Here is a 13,171-nt window from a genome sequence, read left to right on the forward strand (position 1 = left end):
GATTTGCTAAACATCTAAAGCTGTTAAATATGACCCTGATGGGCATTTGGCCCTGAGGGGCATCTGGCTCGAAGAGAGCATCTGTCCCAAGTGAGGGGCATTTGGCTCTGAGGAGCATCTGGTCCGACGGGACATCTGACATCTGAGTTCGACGGAACATCTGAGCAAAGAGAGAGTCTGGTACATCTATATTCTGAGCACGAAGAAGTGCATTCTGGTATATCTGATTATGGAGGATTCAAGTCAAGGTAGAGATTTGTTGAATAATGTCTTGAATCTGTTGGGCCTTAGTTTTTTGAAGCCCATTAGTGCTAAGGTTTTCCGGGACACAACTATATATGTCTTCTCTAAACCTAGTTAGCAGCCGTAGAAAAACTAGATATGATCTTCTTGTAGACAGATATCTCTGTAATTCTTCCATCAATAAAATCTCTCTTTGCCCGTAGACGTAACCGTTAGGAGTAAACCACGTTAAATTTCGATGTCTTTCTTTATTGTTTATCCATCTGTTAATTTCTATCTTCTCACATCTGTCGCAACACATTCAATCAAGAGAAACAGCCGAACGATTAGATTTCGCTAATATTCAAGCAACCAATTGGGATCTATTGTTTTAAAATAATCAAAACCACATGTGATTTGTGATGATCTATTCGTTACATAATAATCGTCATCCACAGTAAACTACAATTCAAGTTCTACTACTAAATAGTAAATACTAATTATTGATTATAGAGAATCTACTAGTGATATTTGAAGAAACGTTGTCCACGTTGTATGATCCGCGCCCGCGCCCGCGCCCGCGCCCGCGCCCACCAAACAGGAGATTCCGGAAGCTTCACCACAACTTCCAGTTTCGCTATTAATGCTAATTGATCTGTTCTCTACATCTCCTTCAGCTAGACAATTATTATAATTTTATATCCCCAAAAGAGAAAAAGAAATGAAAAAAGTCAAAAAGAGCGTTTTTTTATTATGACAACATGTTAGAGAAGAAGTCAAGATTGATGAAACTTCTTGAAACAGACAAGACACGTGCCTATTGTCTGCAAGCTTTGATCCTCTACTTCGCGCACACACAATCCGAGCCGTTCAATTACAGACTCTCTGATTGGTCCTATTATAGTGTCTCAGCCACGGCGTCTCCTCCTTCTCCCCTCCTCCGCCGGGTCTCTCTCCCACCGCCTTCACCTGAACACCTTCGCTTCTCGTCCGTTTCAGCCCTATCGAAACACCGAAAAGCCTATGACTCGCTTCTTCCTCACCCTCCGTCTCAACCGAAAACCGCTTCGCCGGTAAAAACTCCACCGTTTTCATCGCGTCATGACTGGTACTAGCTCCGGGAGATGAGCTCCGTTCAGGAGGAGATCCGGAGAAGTTGGACATGAGGCTGAAGATGTTATCGCAGAGGGATTTCATCTGAGTAAGCTCACGGTTAAGCTGGATGTTCTGACTCCGAAGCTTCTCGTTCTCTTCTAACAGCTCAACAGACAAGCCACCACCGTTTCCGGTTTGACAATACCACGACGGAGATACCGCCTGATCTTCCGCAGAACTCGACGGAGACACGACCGTTTTCGTCGTCTGAACTCTCTGAGCCGCCGCCGCCGCAACCACTTCAGGCGGCGGAGTAACAGCTGCTTGAGGCGTTAACTTTCGACGTTGGATCTCTTTGAGAAGACGTTTCTCTCCTCTCCTGAAGAAATCATTCGAAAACTCCCACCGATCAGGGACTACTTTCTTGAACCCCTGCAAGAAAAAAACCAAACAAAGACCAGAACTGTAAGAACGTAGCAAAAGGTGATCTGAAACGAGACAGAAGAGTTATGTAATAACGTACGTAAGTGTTGAGCTGACGGACAAAGCTGGAGAAGTTGTTGTGTTTAAAGTGTTTAGGAAGCAAGTCTCTAGCGAAGTCAGTCGGGTTCCAGACGACGAAGGAGGAACCGTCTTCGTTCCATGAGATGACGTCGTCGATGGAAGGATCTTCAACGAGGTTAAAGGTCTTGATGAGAAACGGCGTCGGAACAGTTCTCTGAGACTCATTTGTTATTACCATCATCGGGTCACCGTTATCGCTCACCATTAGTTAAGATTGGTAGTAAAAAACGAAAGACAAGAAGAGCGTCCCCTGAGAGTCACGAAGGAAGAAGATAGAATAGTAATAATAAGGGAGGAATGATGTGAGTATTTAAAAGAAAAAAGAAGTCATAAGAAGATCGAGAAGCTGCTTCAGGAAACTTCCTCTGCATGTTTATTCCCCCCCCCTATATGATGTGTCCACCAAGTGGTGGGATCCCACCGGTTACTTTATCTTATTCTTTTATATTTATTTTGGGGAAAATAAATTAATTATATGGAGATGTCTGCCTGATGTGTCAATCGTTATCGGGACTCATCAGGATTATGTGTCAGTGGTGTATAGACTAAGGGCATCCGCAACGGCCCATTTAGACGAATCCTTAGCGCTATATTCTAGGCGAATCCGGATAAAATAATATTATCAAAGCCCAGTTCGGTAAGAAGTGATCTGTAGACAAGGAGTTTAATCCCAAGATCGAGTCCTTAGTGATGTGGTCGCGTCTCATTGGGTGGGGGGAGATATGTATATCGGTGTGCAAAAAAAAAAGCTCATTCGCGAGACGAAACGGAAAGAAAAACTTTTGGCGACGGAAGAGGCGATTTGATCTCTTGGGATAATCGAGGTGAATCAAAGTCGTTTCTTGTTGATTTATGGCATTAGATTAGTTTGCATGTTGTTTTCCTCGCGTTTAGGGTTCAGTTTTGTCTTTTCAATCGATTTGGGGATCTATAGGTTTGTAGTTAGGGTTTCAAACGATTTGGGGATATTTGAGTTTGTAGTTACGGTTTGAAAAAGGTTTGGGTTTTCAATCGATTTGGGGATGTTTGGTTTGTAGTTAGGGTTTGAAACGATATTGGTTTCAATCGATTTGGGGATATTTGAGTTTGTAGTTACGGTTTGAAAAAGGTTTGGGTTTCAATCGATTAGGTGATCTTTCGGTTTGTAGTTAGGGTTTAAAAGGATTTGGGTTTCAATCTATTTGGGGATTATTGGCCTGTTACGATTGTTACTTTGGTTGTATCTTCTTGTCTTAGATAAGTGCTTTTACTCTGTGACTTTGTGATTCTTCACGAGAAATATTGAGTTTTATATGTGCTCTGACTCAGTTGAAGTTATGGTTTCAGATTTTTTTTTTGTGTTCAGACTCTGTGATTAGTGTTGTTTAACGGCATGATTGTTCTTCAGGGTTTGTGTTCTTAAGGATTAGTGCAGTTGGTGTAGAAATCAAAATGGGACTGTTGTGTTCTTAACGATTGTTAGCATTATTAAACGACTGTGGTCTTCGTTTATGGGAGTCTAGGGATTGGCTATTCAATATGGGAGTCTATGGGATTTGTTATTCAAAATGGGAGTCTTAGTTTAATCAAGATTGTTTACTCTAGAGTTAGCTTCTCCTCTTACATTAGTATTATAGGCAGTTTGACTGTGATTCTTTTCGAGAAAATGTTGACCTTTATATGTGATATGAGTCTGTTGAGCTTAGTTTTCGACAATTGTCTTAGAGGGTGTAGCTTCACACGATCTTTGGATATGACACGTTTTTTTGGTCCTCCAGGTACTTTAAACGATATTAATGTCCTCGATCGGTCTCCTGTTTTTTATGATATTTTACAAGGTCGAGGTCCCAGGTTAGAGTACGTGGTCAACGGACACATGTATAATTTGGCATACTACCTCACAGACGGTATATATCCAAAATGGTCACATTTATCCAATCTATCTCACTTCCTCAAGGTCCTAAAGCAGAGTTATTTGCAAAAGTTCAAGAAGCAACCCGAAAAGATGTGGAGCGCGCTTTTGGAATATTGCAAGCTCGATTTGCGATTGTGAAAAACCCGGTTCTTTCATGGGACAAGGAAAAGATATGGCATATTATGAGAGCATGTATCATACTACACAATATGATACTCGAAAATGAACGAGATGGATACACTCAGTACGATACATCTGAATTTGAAGAAAGAGAGGCATCCAGAAGTTCACGGGTGGATATGTCCTATAATACCGACATGCCTACAAATCTCGGTAATATGCTTGGCATTCGGAATCATTTTCGGCGATATGCGTATACATGAACAGTTGAAAAATGATTTAATTGAAAATATTTGGAACAAATTTGGTGATGAAGATTAATTATTGTATCTTTATTTTTAATCATGCAATAAATAAAAATTTAAATTTTGCATGTTTTAAAATTTATTATTTTTTTATTTCTAAGGACTTCTAGTTGGGTAACACCATTGGACAAACATTTTTTATTACGATCCTTAGCTATTCAAACAAAAAAAAAGAAAAAAATTACTAAAATAATGCTTAAGAGAGATGCTCTAATAACAAGGGAAGAGCTACATTTTTATTCAAAACTAGACGTGTTAAAATGTGTTGCAAAATTCTAACACTAATAAAAGTAAATATTAAATTTCGGACGTGATATTTGCTTAGAACCGGTCGTGTACACTGTTCACCTAAATGTAACAGCTTATATGAAAACGAGTAGACGCAAACTCATACATAACCTACATCGCTGAGGCAGTTCATGAAATACTGGAGAAAGTTAAATCTGATTTAAGAAACAATTGAAGAGAAAACCTAACAAGAAAACCGTCGTTTAAGCGAGTAGACACATCAGGGCTCTAAAAGAAGCACGCATGATACTTGTTCAAAGGAGAAGGAAGTCTGCATTGAACAATCAGCATTCATGCTTCTCGTACTGCTTTAATGTCTTGCTCTTGGTTCATTTTAGGGTGCTAGTATCTTTCTCAACCTTTACTAAAGAACCGTGACACAAACTAGAAATAAGCACATGACTACTATGCGAGAGAGCTCAAATCGGGTTGTGATTATTGTTCTAGACCGGTAGGACACAGGAAGCACGATGAAGTGATCTAGCACACTTTGAGAAAACCGCATCACATTAGAATGTGAGCCAAGCCCAAAAGATTTCTTTCACCAGATGGAAACAGAGAGGCAAAACAACGTTATACGCAGCTAAGCGTAGATCCGAACACTATGAAAAGCAAAATCTTAAAAACTTATGTACATTGGCATTAATATATAAACAACAATAAACTTTGAAGAGAGATCTTTGGAAGAAGGAAAGAAAAGAAATACACACAGCAAATAACCGAAACCAGCCTCCCATCTACAACTCCACACCGTCATTTCTACTTATAAAAGATCCCTTCACATTTTCTACCATATATTATAGTACCCGCAACCCTTTTTGTTTACTTTATAATATATATTGCTTATTAAATATTATTATCATTAGATAATAAGATGGTGGGAGATGCTAATAATCTAAGTGGCCAACCAAATACTTCAAAAATTGCATTTTCTTTTATATCATCATAACGTAGAAAAAAAACCATAATCCCTTTTTTGCTCTCTAGGCTCCACCATCGTACTCTCCTCTTGATTTATATTCCTACCTTTCTCCCTCTGCGTTACAAAAGTCTCGTTAGTCTGTAAGGCTATAAACTCGGCTCGGGGTCTTATCGAGTGTATGTATACTAGTCTGTCTTGATATTAGTTATATATACATACCTCGGCTAGTAGCAAAAGGGCGTGTTGGTTTTTTTTTTTTGGTTTTAAGAGTTTCCGGCGCTGGACAATGAAGGATTCGATGCAGACTTCGCGTCCTTTGCATCTGATCCTTCCCCAACAACTGGTTCTTCCTCGTTCCTACAGCATAGAGTTCCCGGGTTCATCTTCCTGACCTCCTCTTTCGTGTATATGAAGATTTTACGAACCATGCAACAAAACTCCCTGTATAATTTGATCACCGTGCTAGTGTCAAAAAGAATTACCAACACAGACGTATGAATAGAAGATGGAAAAAAATGTAAAATCTTACTGCCAAGGATCGTCTCCAACAAGCATCATATCATTCTCATCATCTGTGTAAACTATCAGCCAATCTTTCTTAGGAGCCATCAACTCTCCATTGAACTCAAACAGCCTATCCAATTCAGTAACCAACTCCTCATAGTTCTGGAACTTTGAGAGATCCACTGACCGGCCAAGTGCAATCCCCTGCTTCTGAACCTTTTCAAAATAAAAACCAATTTGTAGCGTGTGTTAGTAAAGAATTGCTTCAATGATCCCTACAAGCTCATACAATTTGTGTTGAAAAATAGCGGAAAAAAAAACTCACCTTCGTGCAGCTCCTACATGAGTTTGTTTTGGTTTGAACGTCTTTCGGATGGGGTTTACTAACCGGGAATGGTCGTCCTTGCTCACGATGATCATTTGTCGATTTTGACCCTTTGGACTGGTCAGAAAGATCCTGAACCTTTGGTGATGCCATCTGCGTAGGCCCCGCAGGGTCATTCAAATTGTTTCTCTGAGACAAAGTTGTATCTGTCCCATTCACGTTGTTCACCAGAGGAATGCCAAAAAGCCTGCAGTTCCCGTCTCTTGGCTTTGCTGCCTCCTCTTGTACGACCGCAGGACGTTTTGTCACATGCTCTCTAGCCTGAGCATGAACCGCTTCTTCAAAATAATTTAGAGCACGTGGACGTATTGGCCAGTTGCCAGCAGCATTCTCAGTCGTCACTGCACGAGGCAAAGCATATTCGCCGTAATTGGGATTGCCTATCCCTTGGAAAGAGGCATCAGATGCGGCAGGGACTTTAGGAGATTCATGTAACTTCAGGGAAAGGCCTGAGTGCATCATCCACTGGTTAGCAAGATATTCAAACTTGCCATCCTGGTCGCTGAGGATTTTCCTTGCAGCCACAGAAGGTGGTGATGATAAACGGTCATAAAAAGGTATCTGATGACCGTGAGGTGGTTCTATGTTTGTCCCAAAGCCAGAAAGCAAATCCGTGCAAGTAGGTCCATGCCTACCTGAGGATATCCAGTTCTCATATCTCCTAGAAGCTGAAATCACATCAACCTTGTCATCATCAGTTGACGATTGCCACACAACCGAATTTTCAGGAGCATCGCATTCTACACTCTCAACATGTTTCGTTCTCAAGGTCGGGTATTCTTGACCTTGCAAGACCCTTGATAGTCCACTTGCCGGTAAAGGGTCCATGTTTGCCTTAGATGAGCCTGTTTCGTGGAAAATGAATTAAACCTTCTTTTAATGAGTGTAATTTAGTTTTCACACAATAATTAATTAGACGCAATGCAACGTAGACTTTACCTTCCCTTATGCGCATGGAAGAGTCCGGAGTTGAAGAAGCTAGATTAGATCTGGGCCTCTTAGGCCTAGGCATTGGTACAGGGCTCAAAGCAGGAGGAGAAAGAGCTGGCTCTATCTTCCACGGGGATACTCTATCAGGGCGAGGAATACTAGTGGTCTCATCCCACCGTACCTGAAACAAATTGAATATTTAGCATTCATCGGAATAACAATAGTTTTGATCTTCTCGAGGAAAAAGGACACATGCCTTGAGGGATCTCCATTTTGATTTTGCCCACCTCGTGGGGTCAGAGTCTTCAATCCCAACGATTGTGCCAGTAAACCTAATATAAATCAATAAACGATGTGAGCTTCGTCTTTGAAAACAGGGATACATTAAAACAAAATAAAATGACTGAAAAAGCAGAAACAATTTTACCTCTGCTCGGGAGCCTCTTCGCCTTCAAATCTCATTTTAAATCTCATGCCTATGGAGTAGTTATTCTTCACGGACTCCGTATACTGATCAAACGGAACAATAAACTCTGAAGGACTAGTCCTGTCACAAACAAAACCACAAAATACATGGAAATTTAGTATAAGCAACACTCGCTAGACAAACAGCAAAAAGGTTCCTGGTTAAAAAAACACACCTCGGTTTATAGTAGACTGTAAACATGGTTCCAGTTGAAATAGCGTGCCAGGCAGTGGCCAATACTCCGAGATGCATGCTGTGGCTTGATATAACAGAGGATGGCACATTTCCTTGCTGCCGCATTGCACGCCTTACACCCACACGTAATTCTCCATTCTCGCCCCTACAGAAGAATAAGACAAAATAAACAAATAGACACAACTCAAGAATATCATGAACCAAAAAAAAAAAGAAGCAAACCTTAGAAATATAAAAGCATCGCCTGCGACCAGCCTCTTGGAGCTAACAAACACGCTCCATCCACTCTGAAGCAAATGCCTTCGTGGTTGACCTGGTATAACAACATCAGCATCCATGGCGCACAAAATAAATAAGGTACTAATAATACAAATTTCAATACCTCGGAAAATATGTCGGAAACGCCACTCGCTTGCATGCAGATCTTTTGCAACTAACTCCTGAGTAGGAGGTTGACGTGACATATCCTGGGAGAAGCCACAAAAGAAAAGGGGGAATTAAAGATCGTCTTACCAGAACATAATGCAATAATAATATGGTTCAGTATGTAAAGGAAGCACCAACCAGAGGTGGGAGACATTCATCCGCATGCCGCCTAAGCACAGAAAATCCACCATGTGTACTTGTGTCCGATGCAGTCAAGGTTTTGCAGAAGGAGTGCACTTGGAACCTTGGGGGCGGAGGAGGAGGCGCCTCTTTCTCTATTGAATTCTCGTCTTGCTGTTACAAAAAAAAAAAAAAAAAAAAAAAAAAAGCTTCTTGAATAATAGTATGATCTAACAAAAACAGAATATAGAAATTACAACTTACAACAGGCTCCGGAAGAAGAGTAATCTGCGCATAAACTTCGTCGGTGTCTGCCTCTGCCTGCAAAATCAGTCAAAAATCTACAGTTAGCCGACAATTCAAGACTCTCCAAAACCAAACTTTCTTTTCTAAATGAAAGTGAGAGAAGCCTACCTTTAAATCAACATTAATGACACGACAAAGGATCTTCGAAGGAAGATCATAGAGAGGCATCTGCTGTTCTGCAGCTTGATTTGTCGATGCTTCCACCTACTCATCAAGAAAACGACAAAAAATCTAAACAATAGAAACAAAAAAAAAAAAAAAGAATATCACAAGCAAATCGGAGACGAGGAGGGAAGAAATGTCACCTGCTCGATGTGCCCCTGAGGGAAGTAGAAGACTCGGTCATCTTGTCGAGGGACTGTCACGAGAGGACCAGCACAAGCGTGCCACAGCTCACGGTAGAGAGCAGCTTCCGGGTCGACTAAAGAAGAAGAAAAGGTAGAGACATCAGTAAATAGATCAGCTCAGTTAGTAACCAAAACAAGCTAAAGAAAAGTCAGAAACGGAGGCTTACCAACGCGCTCTGCAGCCACAGATCGGTTAGACTGAGTTTTCTGCGCCTCGCCGGCGACCGTCGGGTCACTGTAACCAGCGGAGGAGAAGTTTTCTCCTCGTCCACGATTTCCTTTCATAGAAACTTCCGAACTCGCCATACTTATGTAACCTCAAAGCTCAGATCTGTTTCATCAGGTGACGAAGAAGGCTCTGAGCAGACGAAACCAACAAGAAAATCTCCAAATATACCACTTCTCGCTCTGTTTCTTCGTTTCTAAATCTGTCGAAAACACAATCACAAACACACTCGTTAAGCTCTTTTACATTACCACATACAGCGATAAACCCAAGAATCAAACGAGTTTAACCACCAATTTCACCTCTAATTTCGCTTGATTCACAGATACAGCAACTCCGTGTGCTCTCTCTCTTTCTCGTCTTCGATCGGAGTCACAGAGGGATTGTGCATCGATGACAAGCCTCCTTTTCTCTCTTTTTCTTCTCTCTACTCTTTCTCTCTTTTTCTTCCTCTTTTCCTATCTCTTTCTTTTCTGGGTCTGAGGCGACCAAAGGCTTAACCAGACTAGTTTCAACCGCGGTGAACTTCTAACCATACGCAAAACCGGTATTTACCGGTTATCTTTCCCTCTTTCGCACCGGCTATTTCCGGTTGTAACCATTTCCGGGGGACCAGCCTCTGCGACCTCACAAACCCATACTGACAAGTGACCCAATTATTTTCTTTCCTCCTTTTTAATACACAAAGTCTTTTTCTAACTTAACTTTAAATTTCATTTGTAAAATAAATTGACTTCCTTTTAGTTGAAAATTATTCATCTTTTTGACAAAAAAAAAAAGAAGGTATTAAACCACCGGTTGAAATTTGGGGAGAGGAAATTAAAGTGATTTATTAATGTGTTTATGGTTTTCTGGGAAACAAAAGAATTAATGTCTAGATGGTAGTAATTTCGATTAGGAAGCAATAAAGGATGCTTTATACTACTTTTTTAGATGTCACTAACGGCGTCAACACGTCGTGAGCACACGTCTGCTTTAGTGCTTTTTATTGGTTTTGAAAAGATAACGGTGTTTGTGGAAAGAGAGCGTCGATGGGAAAGGTGTTGTGTTTTTATCGGGAAGTGCCTTTGTCGTGCTCTGAACAGGCAGGTCTGGGTGGACGTAGAGAGTATTGAAGTAGTTACGTGGCGCCATAAAATTTTGCGCATTTTAGCACTCTTTAGATATTCTGTGTGTCATTTTCCAACCTCTTTCCGCTATCCTGCGCTTTCGCGAATTTTCGTCTCGTGAATCTCTTGTACTTAAATTACCATGTTTTTCTTTTTATGGAAAAACAAAGACGTTTCATAAATGTATTAAAAAAAAAAAAGACGATTGCTATGTCACAAATTACGTCTAGTATAATTCATTCATCCATATTATGTGTATGCATGTTTAATTTTGTCCGTAATCCATCAGAAAAGTCCATCATAATTTGATTTTTGAACATGGGAGATAATTTACTAATAGTTATATTGTTTTTTCTTTCCTAACATAATAGTTATATTGTTTAACTTGTTTATAAAGTTATTTCTAATCGTATGTGATGTTCCGATATACTACTATACTGTGTTTTCTTTTCTTGGGATACGTTTTTATGCTCCTTGATCGAAATATGTCACCGCCATAAAATGCACCAATAGATACACAAATACTCCTGATTTACGAGACGCAAGTCACGCAACTATAAACCATATATTATTTCGCCTCTGTCATTCTTGTCTTATGTACGGAAGTCCTCGTTCATCTTATATCCAGAGCAGACCGTGAGGGACGTATTATGGAAATAAAGTTTGGTGATCATGGACCTTCAATAAATCAAACAGCAGATGATTCTATATTTTCGTGCAAGGCAAACAAGGTCGAAAGCTTGGAGTTATTGTCGATCCTAAACCATTATGGAAAGGCCACAGGACAGGTGATCAATCATGCCAAATCCTCTATCATTTTTGGGAAAATAGTAAAGAAGGAAGCCAAAATCAAGGTCAAAGAATGTTTGGGGATCGAAAAAAAGGGAGGAGAAGCAAAGTACTTAGGCATGCCGGAAGTTTTAAAAGGTTCTAAAGTCAAGCATTTCTCCTATATCAAAGAACGGCTGTGTAAAAAAATCTCTGGTTAGCATGCGAGAACCCTATCCCAAGGAGGCAAAGAGGTATTGATTAAGGCTGTCGCCTCTGCTCTTCCTGTGGCTGCTATGTCGGTTTTTAAACTTCCTAAAACCCTTATAGCAAGTCTTCATAGCGCCATGGCGACTTTCTGGTGGTCTTCAGAGGAGTATAAGAGAAAGATACACTCGTTGAGTTGGGATAAATTGTGTCTGCCTAAGGAGCAGGGGGAATGGGGTTCAGAGACCTTGAGTGCTTTAATCAGGCGTTGTTAGCTAAACAAGCGTGGAGGATCATTAATGATGATGATTGTTTGATGTCTTGTGTAATGCGTGGTAAATATTTTGAGAATAACAACTTCATCAATGCTTATTTAGGGCGCAGACCGTCGTATGCTTGGAGAAGCATCATCTTTGGCAGGAACCTCTTAAAGCAAGGTATGAAGCATTTGGTTGGAAATGGACATACCATTAATGTGTGGTCGCAACCTAGGTTGGAAGATGTGGATGGTTTATGTAGACCCCCGTTAAGAAGACAAAGACTCTTTAATGTGAATCTAAAAGTGGCAGATGTGATTAACCATCAAACGGGGAGATGGGATGAAAGAATAATGGAAGAGATCTTTGTTCCTGGTAACATAGCGATCTTGAGAAGAAATCAACCTGTGTCCTTGGAGAAAGATTCTTGGGTGTGGCGTCATACTAGAAGTGGGCTTTATTCTGTTAAAACAGGGTATGAATTGGCTTTTCATAATCTTCATAAGGAATTGATTGGAGAGCAGTCTGCTTGCCCATCAATTAATCCTCTCAAAGAAGATGTTTGGAAACTTCTTACTCCATCTAAGATTAAAGGTTTTATATGAAAAGCTCTTTCAGGAGCAATTGTTGTTTTCGATCGTCTGCAGGATAGAGGCTTGAAATCTGATCTCGTTTGCCAAACATGTGGAGCAGATGGAGAATCAGTGAACCATGTCTTGTTTCACTGTACTTTTGCAAGACAGGTATGGGCGCTTTCTGGTTTTCCTGTTCCAAGAGGAGGTTTTGATGATGGTTTCGTCTTTGTCAACATCAGCTATCTCTTGATTAATTGGAAAAAACGGAAAGAGTTGTTACAAGCTACAAAAAAAATTCCATGGATGTTATGGTATCTATGGAAAAACAGAAATGCTCTGCTGTTTGAAGGTGCTCTTTTCCCTAGTGATAAGATTTACAGTAAAGCTTCTGAGGAAGCTGATTTATGGTATGCTGCACAGGATATGGATGGAAGATGCTTTGGGGCTCATAGGGAGCCTACTTTTATGGAAGCGGCTGAATGGAAAGCTCCCCCAAGAGATGTGTTAAAATGTAATGTTGGGGTGGTGTGAGGGAAGAAAAAAAAAATTGCTGGGGCTGCGTGGGTTTTGAGGGACTCAAGAGGAGATGTTCTCCTTCATAGTCGCCGATCTTTTGCTCGGGTTGATTCAAAAGATCATGCTCAGTACCTAGGTTTGGTTTGGGCCGTTGAAAGCATGGTTAGTCATAGGTGTCTGAGAGTCCACTTTTCATTTGAAGGGGGGTGTTTTGTTAATGCAATTAACAGACCCAAAGCTTAGTTTTCCTTGAAGTCTAAAGTTGTAGAAATTAGATATATTCTTAGGAATTTTTTGTTATGGCAGGTGGAGACTGAGTCGTTTGCTGCGAACAGGGGAACCCGAACTATAGCTATTACTGCTTTAAAAGATGTTTGGTTTCAGTTTTATGTTGCCAGGGGCTCTCCCATATTCTTAATGGTTT

The 13,171-nt window shown here is 40.5% G+C and overlaps 2 protein-coding genes across 3 annotated transcripts; both read right to left on the reverse strand.

The window, feature by feature from the left end:
- Window positions 1-950: 950 nt before the first annotated feature.
- Window positions 951-2,240, reverse strand: LOC106421836 (heat stress transcription factor B-2a-like). The gene is made up of 2 exons (XM_013862667.3): window positions 1,841-2,240; window positions 951-1,749 (listed from the first exon to the last, which is right to left on the reverse strand). The coding sequence occupies exons 1-2, from the start codon at window positions 2,084-2,086 to the stop codon at window positions 1,093-1,095; spliced, it is 903 nt and encodes a 300-aa protein (XP_013718121.2). The 5' UTR covers window positions 2,087-2,240; the 3' UTR covers window positions 951-1,092.
- Window positions 2,241-5,107: 2,867 nt separating this feature from the next.
- Window positions 5,108-10,205, reverse strand: LOC106421920 (auxin response factor 2-like). Of its 2 annotated transcripts, XM_013862746.3 has the most exons (16): window positions 9,618-10,205; window positions 9,257-9,517; window positions 9,048-9,163; window positions 8,851-8,946; window positions 8,701-8,757; window positions 8,455-8,610; window positions 8,273-8,357; window positions 8,113-8,203; window positions 7,871-8,035; window positions 7,657-7,776; window positions 7,486-7,561; window positions 7,239-7,410; window positions 6,240-7,144; window positions 5,940-6,130; window positions 5,630-5,851; window positions 5,108-5,524 (listed from the first exon to the last, which is right to left on the reverse strand). In XM_013862746.3, exons 2-15 carry the CDS (start codon window positions 9,393-9,395, stop codon window positions 5,674-5,676), a joined length of 2,547 nt encoding a protein of 848 aa, XP_013718200.2. In that variant the 5' UTR covers window positions 9,396-9,517; window positions 9,618-10,205; the 3' UTR covers window positions 5,108-5,524; window positions 5,630-5,673.
- Between the last annotated feature and the right edge of the window lie 2,966 nt (window positions 10,206-13,171).

This window comes from Brassica napus, chromosome C3, assembly GCF_020379485.1.
Source record: "Brassica napus cultivar Da-Ae chromosome C3, Da-Ae, whole genome shotgun sequence".
Taxonomy (NCBI): Eukaryota; Viridiplantae; Streptophyta; class Magnoliopsida; order Brassicales; family Brassicaceae; genus Brassica; species Brassica napus.

Bases quoted from the DNA above. Each gene is read 5' to 3' on its own strand.
- LOC106421836 (XM_013862667.3), bottom strand. From the start codon at position 2,086: ATGGTGAGCGATAACGGTGACCCGATGATGGTAATAACAAATGAGTCT. The intron at 1,750-1,840 runs GTACGTTATTAC...TTTTTCTTGCAG, and splicing joins TCCGTCAGCTCAACACTTAC to GGGTTCAAGAAAGTAGTCCC.
- LOC106421920 (XM_013862746.3), bottom strand. From the start codon at position 9,395: ATGGCGAGTTCGGAAGTTTCTATGAAAGGAAATCGTGGACGAGGAGAA. The intron at 8,758-8,850 runs GTAGGCTTCTCT...CTGATTTTGCAG, and splicing joins TCATTAATGTTGATTTAAAG to GCAGAGGCAGACACCGACGA. The intron at 8,358-8,454 runs GTTGGTGCTTCC...GGCTTCTCCCAG, and splicing joins ATGAATGTCTCCCACCTCTG to GATATGTCACGTCAACCTCC.